The sequence below is a fragment of the Salvelinus sp. IW2-2015 genome, linkage group LG6.2 (assembly GCF_002910315.2).
Source record: "Salvelinus sp. IW2-2015 linkage group LG6.2, ASM291031v2, whole genome shotgun sequence".
In the NCBI taxonomy this organism is placed as follows: Eukaryota; Metazoa; Chordata; class Actinopteri; order Salmoniformes; family Salmonidae; genus Salvelinus; species Salvelinus sp. IW2-2015.
This window is the reverse complement of record NC_036846.1, coordinates 14,015,559-14,031,479: the sequence shown is the minus strand read 5'-3', so window position 1 is coordinate 14,031,479 and position 15,921 is coordinate 14,015,559. Positions and strand designations below refer to the sequence as shown.

The following is a 15,921-nucleotide window of genomic DNA, read 5'->3' as shown; positions in this document are numbered from 1 at the left end:
CATCACAAAGCCCTGACCCCAATCCTACAGAAAATGTGTGGGCAGAACTGAAAAATCGTGAGCGAGCAAGGAGGCCTACAAACCTGACTCAGTTACACCAGCTCTGTCAGGAGGAATGGGCCAAAATTCACCCAACTTATTGTGGGAAGCTTGTAGAAGGCTACACGAAACGTTTGACCCAAATTAAACAATTTAAAGGCAATGCTACCAAATACTAATTGAGTGTATGTAAACTTCTGACCCACTGGGAATGTGATGAAAGAAATAAAAGCTGAAATAAATCACTCTCTACTAAGACTAGCTGTCGCCATTGGTGTTGTCTAATGGGGATCCTAAAAAATCTCAAAGCTATATATTAATTTGAGCCAGTTTGCTAGAGCAGGATAATAATCCTGCAGCAACAGGAAATGTGAATTATTTTGTGGATTATAATTAATGGACATGGTTTCTTTTTTCCAAAGCCAGCTTCAAACTATGGGGGATGGGGTGGGAAAATCTGTCTTTGTGTCTTCAATAGAAAGTCATTTAGGATTTGGTAAACCCATTGTCGGGCTCTTCTGAACTCACCAGGAAGCTAGTAGCACTGCATCATTACACCCTAGTATTTAAACAAGCCACATTTCACCAAAATGTCTAGGCATATTTATTAATTCAAGAAACAATACTGAACCACTGAAACAGTATAAACTGCAAATGTGAAGACAGTAGGGCTTTAAGTAATAGTCATTGGCACTGCGTGGAAAAAGGGGCAAAACTCCACTAGATGAAGACTAATGAATGCTAGCGCTGAGGCCTCAACCCCCCAAAGCGCTTGCTCGACTTTGATTGGTGTTTAATCAGCGAGTCTGGGACCTGCTTGCTGCCACAGCTCTGTGAGGTGTTCTGACTGCTGGGCAATTTGTATTTCTGATTAAACAACCGTAGGGCCTCTTCAAGCGGGGTGTTTAGCACCAGCAGGAAAGTGTCAATCTGCCAGACATCGCAAGTTGCAGGTGCAGTCTGGCGGAAAGCAAGGAGACAAACATTGAAAAGTCTATCAGGGATGAAGATCGATGAACTGCGGGCGGAAAAATAATGTCCTTATCACCCCAGATTGGGTTATTTGTTCAGTTGAGTCTATAAGGAGGCAGAGCAAAAGTATTTTATGAGGATCCCCATTAGCTGTTGCCAAGGCAGCAGCTACTCTTCCTGGGGTCCAAACAGAACAGGGGAGATATACAAATTATCCTTCCCTTCTCCTGCAATGAGGCAGCCATTGTGATTTACGATGCGGTACTGCCAGTGTGCTCATTTGTAGCTTACCAAATACATACGTTGCCGTGCCCTATTCCGATTGATTTAATGCCAAGCTGCTGGGAATAATCCACAAATTGTAAATGTTGCACATCTCAGAATGAACAAGAAAAACAAAAACTTAAAGTTTATTATCTACAAAAAAAAACTCCTCTTATCCCAGCTTCAACAAAAGACAATTTGATATGAGTGTTCAACTTTTCACACGGCAAGTTCTGTGGGTGACGGGGAGTGCAATATGCAGCATCATAACAGAGTTTAGGTCCTTTACATTTTTTACATTTGAGTCATTTAGCAGACTCTCTTAACCAGAGCAACTTACAGGAGCAATTAGGGTTAAGTGCCTTGCTCAGGGGCAAATCGGCAGAGCCTTGTCAGCTCAGGGATTCGAACCAGCAACCTTCCAGTTACTGTCCCAACACTAACCACTAGGCTACCTACCTCACGTCATTCCCAGATTGTAACGTGGGAGAGTGATTTGCTAGGAGAATAGGGGCTGACCCTGAGGCAAATTGTTGAAAGAATGAAAAAGGTAAAAGGATGAGAGACGGCAGTGTCCTGCATGTCACCCTCCTATTACCGAGGTCAGCACTCATCAGAGCTTTAAAAATGGGAAGAAAATCTATACTTTCAAACCAAATGACAAACGTTCTGAGCATCCGTGCTGAAAAGTTGATTGCACAGATGCCCACACTGAAAGAGAGAAAAATAAAGAGCTGTAACTCTTATGCCTTTGAATGTCATAGTGACATGAAATATCATACCAAAATGGATAAATGCATGGAAGTTCTCTGGGTAGTCGCACAAAGAGGATGTTTTTATGGATTCTTCTGTGGCTTGAAACAGACTATTCAAATTGGTTTGACTCACAATTGATGTCTGAAATATTCTGGTTTCACCTTTTAAAAATTCACAGTATCTGTAAACATCCTTTGGGGGCTTTGTAAGGAAAATGTTTTACCTTCCCAAAACAATCGCATTCTTTGAGGTTCCCTTAGATGCCTTTCATTTCCACAAGTGACGAGAGACTGCTTTATCAGGCAAAGCTTTCTGTGAAGACCATCTACTTTTAAGAGGTTCAGCTTTGACTTTCTACATTCACATGCTCAAAACATGACATTTCAAGTAGTCAAGGTATAATTGTATTCGATTTGTTAATTATAATATGGATAATGCCATGCATCAGCTGTTCAAGAATTGATCCATACATGATTATATGGGTGTGCATCTTTCTTTAGTTATTTAATACACATATTGATACATGCGCTTCAATATGATAGAGGAACCATTTAATACAATAACATGGTGCAATGTCTGGCTTGGCCTAACGGTAATAAACACATCATAAATGTGTTGGATTAAGGATAAGACCAGAGTGACTGTGGGAAAAGTATTGTCCTGTGTGTGTATAAGGGAACATCCTGCCCTTTAAGACAGAAACACCAATCACTTGATGCTGAGAGCAAAGGTTAACTTGCAGCTGTGCTTTAGAGACATACTTGTCTTAACTTTCTCATTTTGACCACAGCACAGTCAGCTCTGATATGGCCATGTCTTCCTCTGCTATGAAATACCACCTCCGCTGCTCTGTCTGTACAGAAATCTACACCAAGCCTGTCTCTCTCAGCAACCACAACACCTTCTGCATGACATGCCTCCAACGAAACCTGCCCGGAGTGCAACGCTCAGATCAGGGGCAGAAGCTTTCAGATCAACAGGAATCTGAAGAACTTGGCAGAGCAGCTGATAGAAAAGGCGAGAGAGGAAAGGGCCAAAGTGTATTGGTGCCCAGACCAACACCAGGAACTGAGCCTGTTCTGCAAGCTCATCTGCCTGGTGTGTCGGGATGGAAGCGAGCACGTCGGCCACTCAATCAGGCCTCTCAGAGAACAGGAAGATCAGGTGAAGAGGGAGGTGTTGGTTTGTTGGTTCTCTTGTTATTGCAGACCTCAAGACAAAATAGAATAACACAACCACATCTTACAGAAAGAGGAATCTTCTGCTCTGAACTAAGATTAACTCCTGGGATGCCGGCTGACATGGACATGGCTGAGTTTGGGGGGTTTCTAAATTGATGCATACCTAAACCACAAGGTGATGTAATCTGCAAGACTGATACTCCATCCTGCCCTAGAAAACAAATAACGATTTATTCTGTTTCTAACGACATTCCACAGATCATTGTAACAAATTTGTATTAATGTTTTAACCATTTTTAACGCAGTATTTAGGTGACCCTCGTACTTGAATTGCTTTGTATAAATATACTAGTAAACACATAGTACATCCTGAAAAACGATAACAACAACGAACACATTCATCTGAAAAACACTTACATTCTTTCCAAAATAACAAATAGAATTGATAAAGTGATTATGCACGTGAAAGAAACAATGTAATGCGAATGGCTGGTCATTTAAAGCAGCGGTTCCCAAACCTTTTTCTTGCAATTCTACACGTTGCCATGTCTAATGTGTATTCATGCGATATGAGTGACTCAAACGTTTCAACAAAATCAATGGTGTAAAAAACGTTAGCTGGCATGGGCTAGTTGATCTGGATATTTCTGACAAACGATAAATAGCGATAAAAAAAGCTCTCAATTACTAACATGAGGAAAATTGCACTACCCAATTTCGAAATTGCATCTTGTACATTCTTCTATTACAAATTTCAAGAGTAAGTTGAAAGCCGAGCTGAGTTCGGTCGACCCCTCGTGGGCGCACCCCACAGTTTGGGAACCACTGATTTAGAGGCCCACTGATCGCATAGAATAGATCCCTACATGGTTACATTCAACAGAAGTGAAACTCAATCTGGTATTAAATTAAGTCTGTATTACAAAATGCCACCCACATCCCACCCCAGGTCTCTTGGCCCTCCCACCCTTACGGGAGGGCAGCTCCCACACAGCCCAATCCAAGCTCTTCTCTGTACTGGCATCCCAATGGTGGAACCAGCTTCCCCCTGAAGCTAGGACAGCAGAGTCCCTGCCCATCTTCCGAAAACATCTGAAACCCTACCTCTTCAAAGAGTATCTTAAATAATCCTCCTCACTTCAACCCCCCTGGAAAAAAGAAAAATGTAAATACAAAATTAAAACCTTAACCAGCACTTGCACGTGACCCCCCCTCGCAGCTCTGACTCTACTGATAGCTACGATTGAGGAAAACTGTACTTTCTATGCCTGTGATATGTGGTTGTCCCACCTAGTTACCTTAAGATGATTGCACTAAGTGTAAGTCGCTCCAGATAAGAACATCTGCTAAATGACAAATGTAAACATAAGTCCTGCTGCTTTTACAATTCTTTAATTTATGCTAAGGGGAAGCATTTCATCAGAGAATGTAAATGGGTAATGCACACAGCACTCCACATTTAATTTAACATGTACATTTCTCAATCAGTGTATTAAAAAGCAGTCAATACAACAATTTTAAAAATCATTTTGATTTCCTCAAGGTATTTGAATAATACAATTGTTTAACATTAACATAATCCACAAACTCATTCAAGGGTTTTTCTTTATTTTTACTATTTTCTACATTGTAGAATAATAGTGAAGACATCAAAACTATGAAATAACACACACGGAATCATGTAGTAAACAAAAAAAAGTGTTAAACAAATCAAAATATATTTTAGATTCTTCAGCCACCCTTTGACTTGACATCTTTGCACACTCCTGGCATTCTCTCAACCAGCATCACCTGGAATGCTTGTCCAACAGTCTTGAAGGAGTTCCCACATATGCAGAGTACTTTTTGGCTGCTTTTCCTTCACTCTGCGATCCAACTCATCCCAAACCATCTCAATTGGGTTGAGGTCGGGTGATTGTGGAGGCCAGGTCATCTGATGCAGCACTCAATCACTCTCTTTCTTGGTCAAATAGACCTCACACAGCCTGGAGGTGTGTTGAATCATTGTCCTGTTGAAAAACAAATGATAGTGGGACTAAGCGCAAACCAGATGGGATGGTGTATCGCTGCAGAATGCTGTGGTAGCCATGCTCTTCAAGTGTGCCTTGAATTCTAAATAAAATCACAGTGTCACCAGCAAAGCACCCCCACACCTCCTCCTCCATGCTTCAAGTTGGGAACCACACATGCGGAGATCATCCGTTCACCTACTCTGCGTCTCACAAAGACACGGCGGTTGGAACTAATAAACTCACATTTTGACTCATCAGACCAAAGGACAGATTTCCACCGGTCTAATGTCCATTGCTCGTGTTTCTTGGCCCAAGCAAGTCTCTTTTTCTTATTGGTGTCCTTTAGTAGTGGTTTCTTTGCAGCAATTCAACCATGAAGGCCTGATTCACGCAGTCTCCTCTGAACAGTTGATGTTGAGATGTGTCTGTTACTCTGTGAAACATTTATTTGGCCTGCAATCTGAGGTGCATTTAACTCTAATGAACTTATCCTCTGCAGGAGAGGTAACTCTGGGACTTCCTTTCCTGTGGTGGTCCTCATGAGAGCCAGCTTCATCATAGCGCCTTTTGCGACAGCAGTTGAAGACATTTTCAAAGTTCTTGAAGTTTTCCGTATTGACTGACCTTCATGTCTTAAAGTAATGATGGACTGTCATTTCTCTTTGCCTATTTGAGCTGTTCTTGCCATAATATGGACCAAATAGGGCCATCTTCTGTATACCACCCCTACCTTGTCATAACAACTGATTTAGCTCAAACGTATCAAGGAAAGAAATTCCACAAATGTAACTTTTAACAAGGCACACCTGTTAATTGAAATGCATTCCAGTTGGCTACCTCATGAAGCTGGCTGAGAGAATGCCAAGAGTGTGTATAGCTGTCATGGCAAATGGTGGCTACTTTGAAGAATCTCAAATCTAAAATATGTTTTGATTTGTTTAAAATTTTCTGGGTTACTACATATGTGTTATTTTATCATTTTGATGTCTTCACTATAATTCTACAATGTAGAAAATAGTACAAAGAACGAAAACCGCTGGCATGAGTAGGTGTGTCGAAACTTTTGACTGGTACTGTATATCAACCTCCGAAATCGAGAACCAGTTATTTCGATACATTGAATGGTTGCATACACTGAAGGACGAACATTCAGTGTAAACAAGAAATTGGTTTTCACTGGTAAACATACTTCTAAATTCAATTGATTACAAGTTCTGTGTGATCTAGTTCCTGTGTGTGTGTCCTGGCTTTTCCATTTAAAATGTGTGTACTCCACAGAGCAGTTCTACTTTCAAAGACATCCGAGGATATGAGCTGAATTGAATGCATTATCAAAGAAGTCTAAAGTACAAGAGGGACCTCTTCATGATGTTGTTTCATGGCTAATGCTCTACTGCTTTGTGTGAGAATTGGCCCCCTGCCCCTCTTCTAAAAAGTAAAGTCCTCTCGCTCTGGATGATTCAGATTGACCTTGGGATGAGGAAAACCTGTAAGGACATATCTATTTTACACTTGTTCCTCTCTTCCTCTCCCTTTAACTGGGATATAGTCACTCCCGTTGTCTGTAGATAACATGATATCCTTCCTTAGGGAGCTTTTTAGTCATTCAGTTTTTATTGTTATTCTTTTGTTTTTTTATCCTCTTATGTTTGTTGTGTATTAAATATTTTCATAGTTTTTTCCTGTGAAGCACGTTGCATTCCATGTCTGAAATGTGCTGTATAAATAAAGCTTGATATGATTTAATGGTAGAACATCAGTCCTTTGTGTAAAGGCAAGGATTAAAAAGGCCTAGACCATGGCTGGTCTGGAGCTTTCGCACCAAGGTTCCTAGAGATGAAAGGATTTTTAGTTAGACTATCTTCAATAGATTAGCCTTCATAAACTGACAGTAAATATCTTTGGTACCTTAATTGTATTATTTCCTTCTTTTCTGGAGAGGGTGTTGCCTTCAGCAGCCATTACACAGAGGGGGAAAGAGAATCATCTAAACCTCAGTGGACCAGACAGTTTAAATAAGTGGGGACAGGATGTTGACACTAGCAGATATGGCAGATTGTGCCCGCAACGTTTCCTCTTTTGTTGTTTCGGGGATTGGTGGATTCAGCAGTGGCAGGGAACAGACTCACAACGTGGCTGGTTTAAGGGAGTTGACATACGCTGATCAAGCCCGGATTTTCTTTGCCTCCATATTCCCTTTCATCGAAGGCTGTGAGAACCCAGAAGCAGGAGTATATTTGACAGGGCTGCTTTCAGCACCGTGGAAAAACATGCTTAGAAATCAAATTGTGCACGTGAGAAAAGACAACAGAAGATGTGCCAGAGTGGAGTTGGCCTTCAGAGCAATCCATTTTGTTACAGATTGGGGTTTATTCTCCAAAGATGAAGAGACTGCAACTTGGAACGCTTCAACCCAAATCCTGTTTAGTTAAGCTATACAACAAAAATATACCTTTGATGGTCAAGACAACACCAATTCAAGTAAGCATATTGTCAAACATGAACTTAAACCATTTAAGTAGCAAGACTAATGGTTTAGAAAAGCCTGCCCTAGTAAGAATGACCATCTTCAATGATGTCCAGAGTCCGTCCACCTCTGTTTTTAGAAGTAGCCACTGCCCAGTAGCTTGTCCATTAACAAATGTCAGTCCTATTGTATTGTGTGAACACTAAAAATAGCAATTGAATCCCTCCCCCTCCAGAAACTGTAGCTCAGAATGCATGTTGTCCCGCACTGCAGGTACTGGCTTCTCCTTTATAAATCAGGGCAGGACAAAGTAGGCCAGAAGCTCAAACTACCTTTTTACCGGCGGAGCCAAGGAAGCCTGCGTTTGATTGTCTCCCAGACGACCACTATGCACGATGCCTCATTTATTTTATCACAGCACCGGCACAGCGTGAAGAAACAGGATATCGGTAGTTCTGCAAGGTAATGAAAGTCACTGGAATGTTTTATACCTCGAAACTCATTGAAAGTCTACCCGTTATCTCAGTCATCTCAGGGAACATACTTTGTGGGTTTTTCACAGAGCTCTAAGAGAGACTCAATGGGACCACAATAGAATATATTTAGGTCACAATAGTACTGTGTAAAGAACAGTAGAGGCAACAGCAGCAGGCTTCCACTGGGAGAGTTTGGAGCCTTTGAAGCACAATTCATTCAAAGAGCTCCCTGCTGAATATGCGCAAGAGTTAAAAAGCTAGCATGGTTAAATATGCACAAGAACACCGTTTTCAGTCAGGATCCTATTAAAAACAGGAAAAGGACTGTTGAGCGCTTCAAACGCATTTATCAAAACAGGACATTCTCCCAGAAATAAATGATGATACTTGTCATAATTTTCCAGCCGCATTAAGTGCAAGTGATTTGTAAATGGAAAGATTACGTTTTTTTTATTTTTTTATCTTAGAATATTGATTAGAACAATATATACACAGACTATTTCTTTCAATTCCTCTCTGGCAGTGAAATGGACTGCCTGAATATAATGCAAATGTGCTTTTTAATTTCACAAAACAACCCATTGAGAATGAATAGGCAGCATCTGAACTCCAAAATAAATATGTGTAATTTTGCTATTGAAAAGTAGGCTGCTATACCTTTAAGATGAGGGAGCCATGAATCTTCTTGAGGATGTCGTCCATCTCCATTAGTTTGGGCTGGATGAGGGAGCTGTGGGGTCCACTGATGTGGCCGATGTGGTCCAGGCCCAGGTAGTGCAAGATCAGAATGTCCCAGTCGTCTCTCTTCAGCGTGCTATCCAGGTGACGCGTCACATTGTTGTCAACCTAGGAAAAGTCAGGGTGGACATACAGTATCAACACAGAAAACTCCTGATTGTGTCATTGTTTCTGAAACTGACAAACTGTGTACAGTATAGGGGTGTGACGTTTAAACTAATTTAGGATTGTTAACGTTTAGAAAAAAATCTGTTACGGGTTACGGAAGCATTCTATTTTTTTACAAAATTAAAATCACAGTGCAGTTATCGCAAAACTACTATTAACTGGTCCCAATCCTGATCATAAAGGCAAAAACTTTAGTAGTACAAATACCTAACGCAACAATGCTGGAAGTAGTCAATTATTTGCCATGGATATAAAGCGCTCCGCACGTCATCGTCATTAACAATTGGAAAAATAGTGAGACAGGGAAGCGACAGCAGCAAAGTTCTGTATGGCAATACTTTGAGAAGTTAAACGAGAAGGTGATGAAACGCTAACTCTGCGAGGTGGAATTGAGCTACAGTGGCAGTACAGGTGCAATGCTGAAAGAGAGGCACCCAACCCATTGCTGGCAGCAGTTCGATAAGGGGCGGAGTGAGGAATTCACAGCGCTGATTACAGCAATAATTGCAGTTGATATGCAGCCATTGTCAATGGTAGAGGAAGCCGGCATCAATACCCTAATGGCATATCTAGAACCAGACTACAAGATGCCAGAAATCTGACATTGTACAATGATAGCTCTGCAAGTACAAAGCACGAGCTCTCAAACACCATACGTGGCGATAACAACAGATTGTGGGACGTCTATGAACACGCTGTCATACATCACTGCAACTAGCTATCATATTGATGATAAGTGGTACATGAAGCACGTACTGACAACTTGGAGGAGAGGCACACAACAGAGAACCTAAAACAGCATCAATACCATCATTGCTGAGTGGGTGAGGACAGCAGTAAGGTGAGCGCTGTCTGGTACGGTTTCCACTAGTTACCACAGCCACAAAGTCTAAACTTGTAAAAAAAGTATAAAAACAAGAAGTATATTTTTGGTTTTAATTTAAAGTTAGGGTTAGGCATAAGGTTAGCAGTGTGGTTAGGGTTAGAATTCAAATCACATTTTAAGAAGCGAAATTGTATAAATAGGCTGGCTTTATAACTTTCTGGCAGTGGTAACTAGTGACAAATGGTAGCATATGGGGTCATATTCAGAACCACATCTGAATTGTGAATTCACGTCATTTTATGTTTTTGTTTACATTTCAACGTAATATTTTTTTTTTACATTTGTCACATCCCTAGTAGAGTATGTTCGAAATATTACATAATAGAAACAGATGAAACTCCAGTCAATATGAACCTGACCTTCAAACAGGTAATGACCCTGACTGACCTCGGTGTAGTCGGACACGAAGAAAGAGGTCGTGCCATCGTACTCCATGAAGTGCTTGGGGAAGAGCTTCACCCAGGTGTCGTCGCCGTAGAACACCATCCGCTTGCCCGCTGCCTTGGCCTGCCAGATGAGGTTGTCCTCCAGCAGCGCTGGGGAGTTCAGGTTCATCACCACGTCGATGAAGCCCGGGATACTACCTGTGGTCAGGGCCTAAAGAGGGAGCAGAAGGGGAAGGGCTAAGGGAGTTTGTCAACCTACGTACGTAAGCTAGTAATAGGCTAATTACGCAACATGTTACCAGATGTAAAAGGTAAAAATCATTGGCTCTGTGTAGCCTATCAATGTTAAAGAAAGAGTAAAAAATAATTGTCTCTGTGTAGACTATCAATCAGTGTTGTGTTGTTTGAGACCACCTAAAGTGAGACTGATTCAAGACCAAGACCAGAGCAAATCGAGTCCGAGTTAAGACCAAGACCAGAGCAAATCGAGTCCGAGTTAAGACCAAGACCAGAGCAAATCGAGTCGAGTTAAGGACCAAGACCAGGGCAAATCGAGTCCGAGTTAAGACCAAGACCAGAGCAAATCGAGTCCGAGTTAAGACCAAGACCAGAGCAAATCGAGTCCGAGTTAAGACCAAGACCGGAGTGGGGGCACGACCGAGTCAAAACCGAGACCAAGAGGGGATCAAGGAGTCTGAAACAGAGTCAAGACCAGAAAAATGTGAGTCCAAATCAAGACCATGATTGTAATTCTGTCAAATCACCACATAATAGGAGTTCAAAATGTCCAGTATTTCTGTGTTCCTATTTCAGAACAACATATGGATTCTTTACGCATTCAGAAGTGAAAAAAAATGCAGGCTGAGGGAAAACAGAGCCTCTCCACAAATTATTACTAACCCAAACACAGTGGGGAACAATGGGCCTTCCACACCTTCAGAGAAGGGCTAAGGATTTATAAAATAATTATTATAATAATCAGTTTTTGTTGGAAAGGAAATGGTTAACACTGCTAGTCTCTGGGGAGATACATCTAGCTAGCTAAGTCAGCCATTGGCTAAGGCGGCCATCAGAAGCTAGATAAAAGGCATCAGCCAACTGTATTAGGGCAACATTTTGGAGTGACAGTGGAATCAATCACTCAACATTTGTTTTTACCCAAAACGTATGGAAACGTCTGCCTTCTTGAAGGCCAACAGGTCGCTGTGCAATAGCGAGCAGTAGCTTTCTCACAGTCAAATAGTTAGCTTTTGTTGTCGGCTATTTTTCCGCTGACGCAGCAGGTGTTATCAAAGAGAATGTTGTTGCTAATTTGTTAGCTTCTCTCGTTTAAAGAATAACTTTCAACAAGAAGTTAAGTTTCAAATTAAGATAATCTGGTTAGTGGAACTGTGTTTATTGCAAATGGTCATTTTCACGTTTTCATAAATTCATCGAATGTTTGGGTATGACATATACTAAGGCATTTGTGAAATTTCTATAGTAATATAGAATGGGAAAGCGGCCATGCATTTGGACAATTAGACAATGCAGTAAATAAAACATTGGTCTTGTCCAGGACCAGAGTCTATACAGACCGGTGTGCTATAGTCAATCACAGCTACACAAAAGCCACAAAATACACCTGAATGGATTTCTGCAAATACTGCATGTAAACACCATGGGAGTCCTCTTTCATTTGGGAACTTTACAGTCCTATTGATCAAACAACCATGAAAAGGTAGGCTCTCTCTAACGCAGTTATGCACATCAACAACAAGACCAACAACTAATGCTAGCCAGAGCAAGATGAGCTAAAGTCTAACGAAGGAACATTAGATAAACGCTCTCAAACATTTTCAGCTAGTTGGCCGTCAAAATTGCACTGATAAATGGGGAATTTTAGCCTCCTTGTCCTTCTTCAGTTTGCAATACCGATGCATGCTTGCCCCAACCAAGCACCCAAGCTAACTGGCTAAAATTGGCACGCTAGCTACTTCCAGACACAAATGAGAGAACCCCTCACTCTGACCGTTTTACTCATCGTAGCAGAGCTGGTTAGGCTGTCTATATGTTATCTAGAGCGTTCTTGACTAACTATGACTTTTTTGGCCTAAGTTTACTGACAACGGCCATATTAAGTGGGTGTTGCGCGTTCGTAAATTCATTCTTAGTTCTCAGACGAGAGTGCTCTGAAATCAGATGAGATAGCCAGAATGAATTTGCGAACTGAAGAGATATGCAAACTGGATAACAGTCGTTCAAGTTCTTGCTAGCTAACCAAATGACACCTGCATCTCTAGCTGTGTATAGCCACCGAAAAACGATGAAGGAAAAAAAAAAATCAGTCACTCGCCCACTCCTCCAATGGCTTATACCTGTGTATACCCTCCACTGCACCGCTGGCCCTTTATACTTTACAAAAAGTGCACTTTCCTACAGTGTGCGCTGGTATTACGATTGCTATCCTTTCAGAATCATGAACCTGTCACACACTGAAGGCCTATAGGTTCGCCAATGCACAAACGTGTCTATAATAAAGGCTGTTAAGATATTAGTGTTTTAATAAATAAGTGTAAATATTTGGGCTGAAGAAGCGCTTTTATGCACCCTCTGAATGAAAGCTGATAACTATGAGTGTTTTACTCTGCTGGTCTCGGGAAGAAATTACGAGTCCTTACTGTCCGAGACGGAGTACAAATGTATCCGAAACCAGAGGGAGACACTCAATATGTGGTCTCAAGACCGTACTCGATTACTACAACACTGCTATCAATGTAATAGAAAAGGTCAAAATCATTGTCTCCCTGACTACCAATGTTATTTCGTTACGCTAGCATCAACATTTACTCAAGTGTAATTTGCAGTAGAAATAGGCTAACACAAGAGCTACTGCAATTACAATGGGAAATGGGTGTAAGATTGTTCCAAACAATCACTGAATGACCAACTGTGTACCATAAACAATTCAAGTATCATTGTATCACATGCTTTTGTGTCCTCCTAAAGCCAATGAAGCAACTCACATAGGCCTGGATGTTGTTGGCAGTATCTCACTACTCAGTCACATGCGATGCATATCAGCATGTTTTCACACCGCAATAATCACTGTGATTTCTCACAATCAGGCATTCTGGGGCAATTAACCTTCGGTCAGCCTCACAGAAGGAAGCAGAAAATGGTGCCAAATCTAAACCACGTGATGGATTCCATGCTTTGTTTTCCTCCACATGGTTGTGCCGGTGCTTTAGTCCATTAGTGCAGCGGAGCTAGCAGTAGTTGGGAGGACCTGCTGGCATTTGGAATTCAAGCAAAACTACCAGAATTATCTACATTTAGGCTAGGCCAAAACTGGAGGAATTAGGCCTATTTTTAGCAGCAGAATGTCTGAATGACTGCAAGCATGCTTGCCTATATTCACATACTCAGTGCATACTACTCAACACTGCCAGAAAACCTTAGCACTCTAGCCTAACATATCTCACACTAGCCTAATTGTCAAAACAACTCCACTCAAGGATTGACCAAAGGAGAGTAGCAAGCCTAAGGGGGCGGTTGGCAGTGAGCCAAACACAGACGTGAAGATACGGTGGTGAATAAAATACTAAAACCAAACACTAATTGTTAATCATTATTTTATCTTTTGTACTATTGTGTTTTATTATCTCGTGGGAAAAAAGGTCTGCTAAATCTGGCTCTGGCACCATTTTAAAGTCGATGACGCTGTTGCCGAAGTCATTAAAGTCTTCGGAAATAAATTATTTTGGTGCTTTAGTTTGGGAAGTTCTCATGGATATGCAGTTTTTTAAACTCCCTCAGATTAAAATAATAAGACGTTTGAAGTCGGCGGCTGGGGACAAAGCCACCCTACACCCCCAGTTTTACTCTCCAGCGACACTTCGGGTTCTCTTAAGATATGTATTTTTACACAAACTTCAAAAGGAGGTAGGGCATCATTGAAAATAAATTATATCGCTTCAATGCTGCATGTCGTTAGATCATGAGAGGAACAAGATGTGATAAAGAATCGATGTGATACGTTTGACAATCACCTACCTATCAACTGCATCACGAACATGATCAAAAGCTAGACTAAAAAGGGGGGTGAACTGTAAATCTAAGGAAAAAGGAACTCCTAAAGCTGACATTTACAGTGTGCTGAAAGTACAAATAGCCTACCTCAGATAAAGCCATTTACTTTACCTTGGAATACTAGCCAGAATATTTGTTCATGGAAGCAATTGTTAAAACTACAGTGCTAGCATTTATCTAAAGCTGAATGATCTACCATTCAGAACCCCAAAGTGGTCCAAATGGATATCTTTAGATCACTACTCTGCCACAGCGTCAAACCCTGATTGGCGCCAACTTATTCATTTTCAAGCTAGGCCTACATTTCCAAAGTCAGCAGAAACTTTAGATCAATACTTGACTTTTGATCTTAAGCAGGCTCTCTACACAAACCCTAGAGCAGCAGTTCCCAACTATTTCTATTCCGGGGACCACCATATCACCGTCAAAAGTTCTTGAGGACCACCATTTGTGAATGTAACAAATTAAAGGACTATTATTGTTATTATAAAACCTTAGCATTATGAAAAGGTATGTAAAATTGCTTAGAATACTATTAATACTCCCGACTGTTATTATCTTTGGAAGACAAAAATCTAAAATAAATAAAACAATGTGAACCACCTGTAAGTTGAAAACCACTGCTCTAGAGACAACACCAGTCTATCCATCCTTTATGGTTCAGCTCACACGAACAACACAACCCTCCATCTGTGAGAGAGAGAACTCAGTTGAAGCCTGCACCAGCTTGTTCTTAGACGTGGTGGGAAAACACTCCGATGCAGGAGAAAAGCTTGTATCAAGCAGGGTTTCTACCGATTTCATCATTGGGAGGCTGGAGAAACACAGGATATTTGTTGAGGCGACTCCTTCTCCTGCATAGGATGTGACTGGCAGGCAAAATAAATATGTTTGTTGAGCATTGGAGTCGATGGAGAGAAGAGCTAGTGTTGGGGCCTAGTGGAGGAACAGAGGAAACCAAGGGAAGCCTTGTCTGAGCTCTGGAAGAAGCAAGGACCAGACACAGAAGCTTATTAGTCTGTGTCGGAAACAAAGTAATCATCACTAGTATGTTCAGGGAACACGCTGAAATGCAAACTGCATTATTGAGACTTAGCACTAAGGAGGGCCTCAAAAATGCAACGAGCATTGCATAAGAGTTATAATGGGGGAAGTAGGTAGCCTAGTGGTTAGAGCGTTGGACTAGTAACCGAAAGGTTGCTGGATCAAATCCCCGAGCTGACAAGGTAAAGATCTGTCGTCCTGCCCATGAACAAGGCAGTTAACCCAATGTTCTCTGGGAGGCCGTCATTGTAAATAAGAATGTGTTCTTAACTGACTTGCCGAGTTAAATAAAAGGTTAAATAAAAAAATACAAACATTAAAATAAGCTAGGTTCATTACAAACGAGGACAGAGATATGAGCATGTCCTAAAATGGACACCACTGGTGCCTTTTCTCCAGAGTCTTAGTAATGCAGATTATCTGATTGCTTTGTTCTTTTCCCAGGGCATTTTCTTTTAGTC

The 15,921-nt window shown here is 41.2% G+C and overlaps 1 protein-coding gene across 3 annotated transcripts in view; it reads right to left on the bottom strand.

Annotated features, from left to right (window-relative positions):
- Positions 1–15,921, bottom strand: part of LOC111965853 (GPI ethanolamine phosphate transferase 2-like) — a 133,809-nt gene that overhangs the window by 108,270 nt on the left and 9,618 nt on the right. For all 3 annotated transcript variants that reach the window (XR_011480103.1, XM_023990223.2, XM_023990225.1), the window contains exons 3-4: positions 10,347–10,556; positions 8,825–9,013 (exon numbers count right to left, since the gene is read on the bottom strand). Coding sequence is in view for 2 of the 3 variants with exons in the window: in XM_023990223.2 (XP_023845991.1) it covers positions 8,825–9,013; positions 10,347–10,556 (399 nt within the window). In the remaining variant the exon portion in view is untranslated. The remainder of the gene's footprint in view (positions 1–8,824; positions 9,014–10,346; positions 10,557–15,921) is intronic.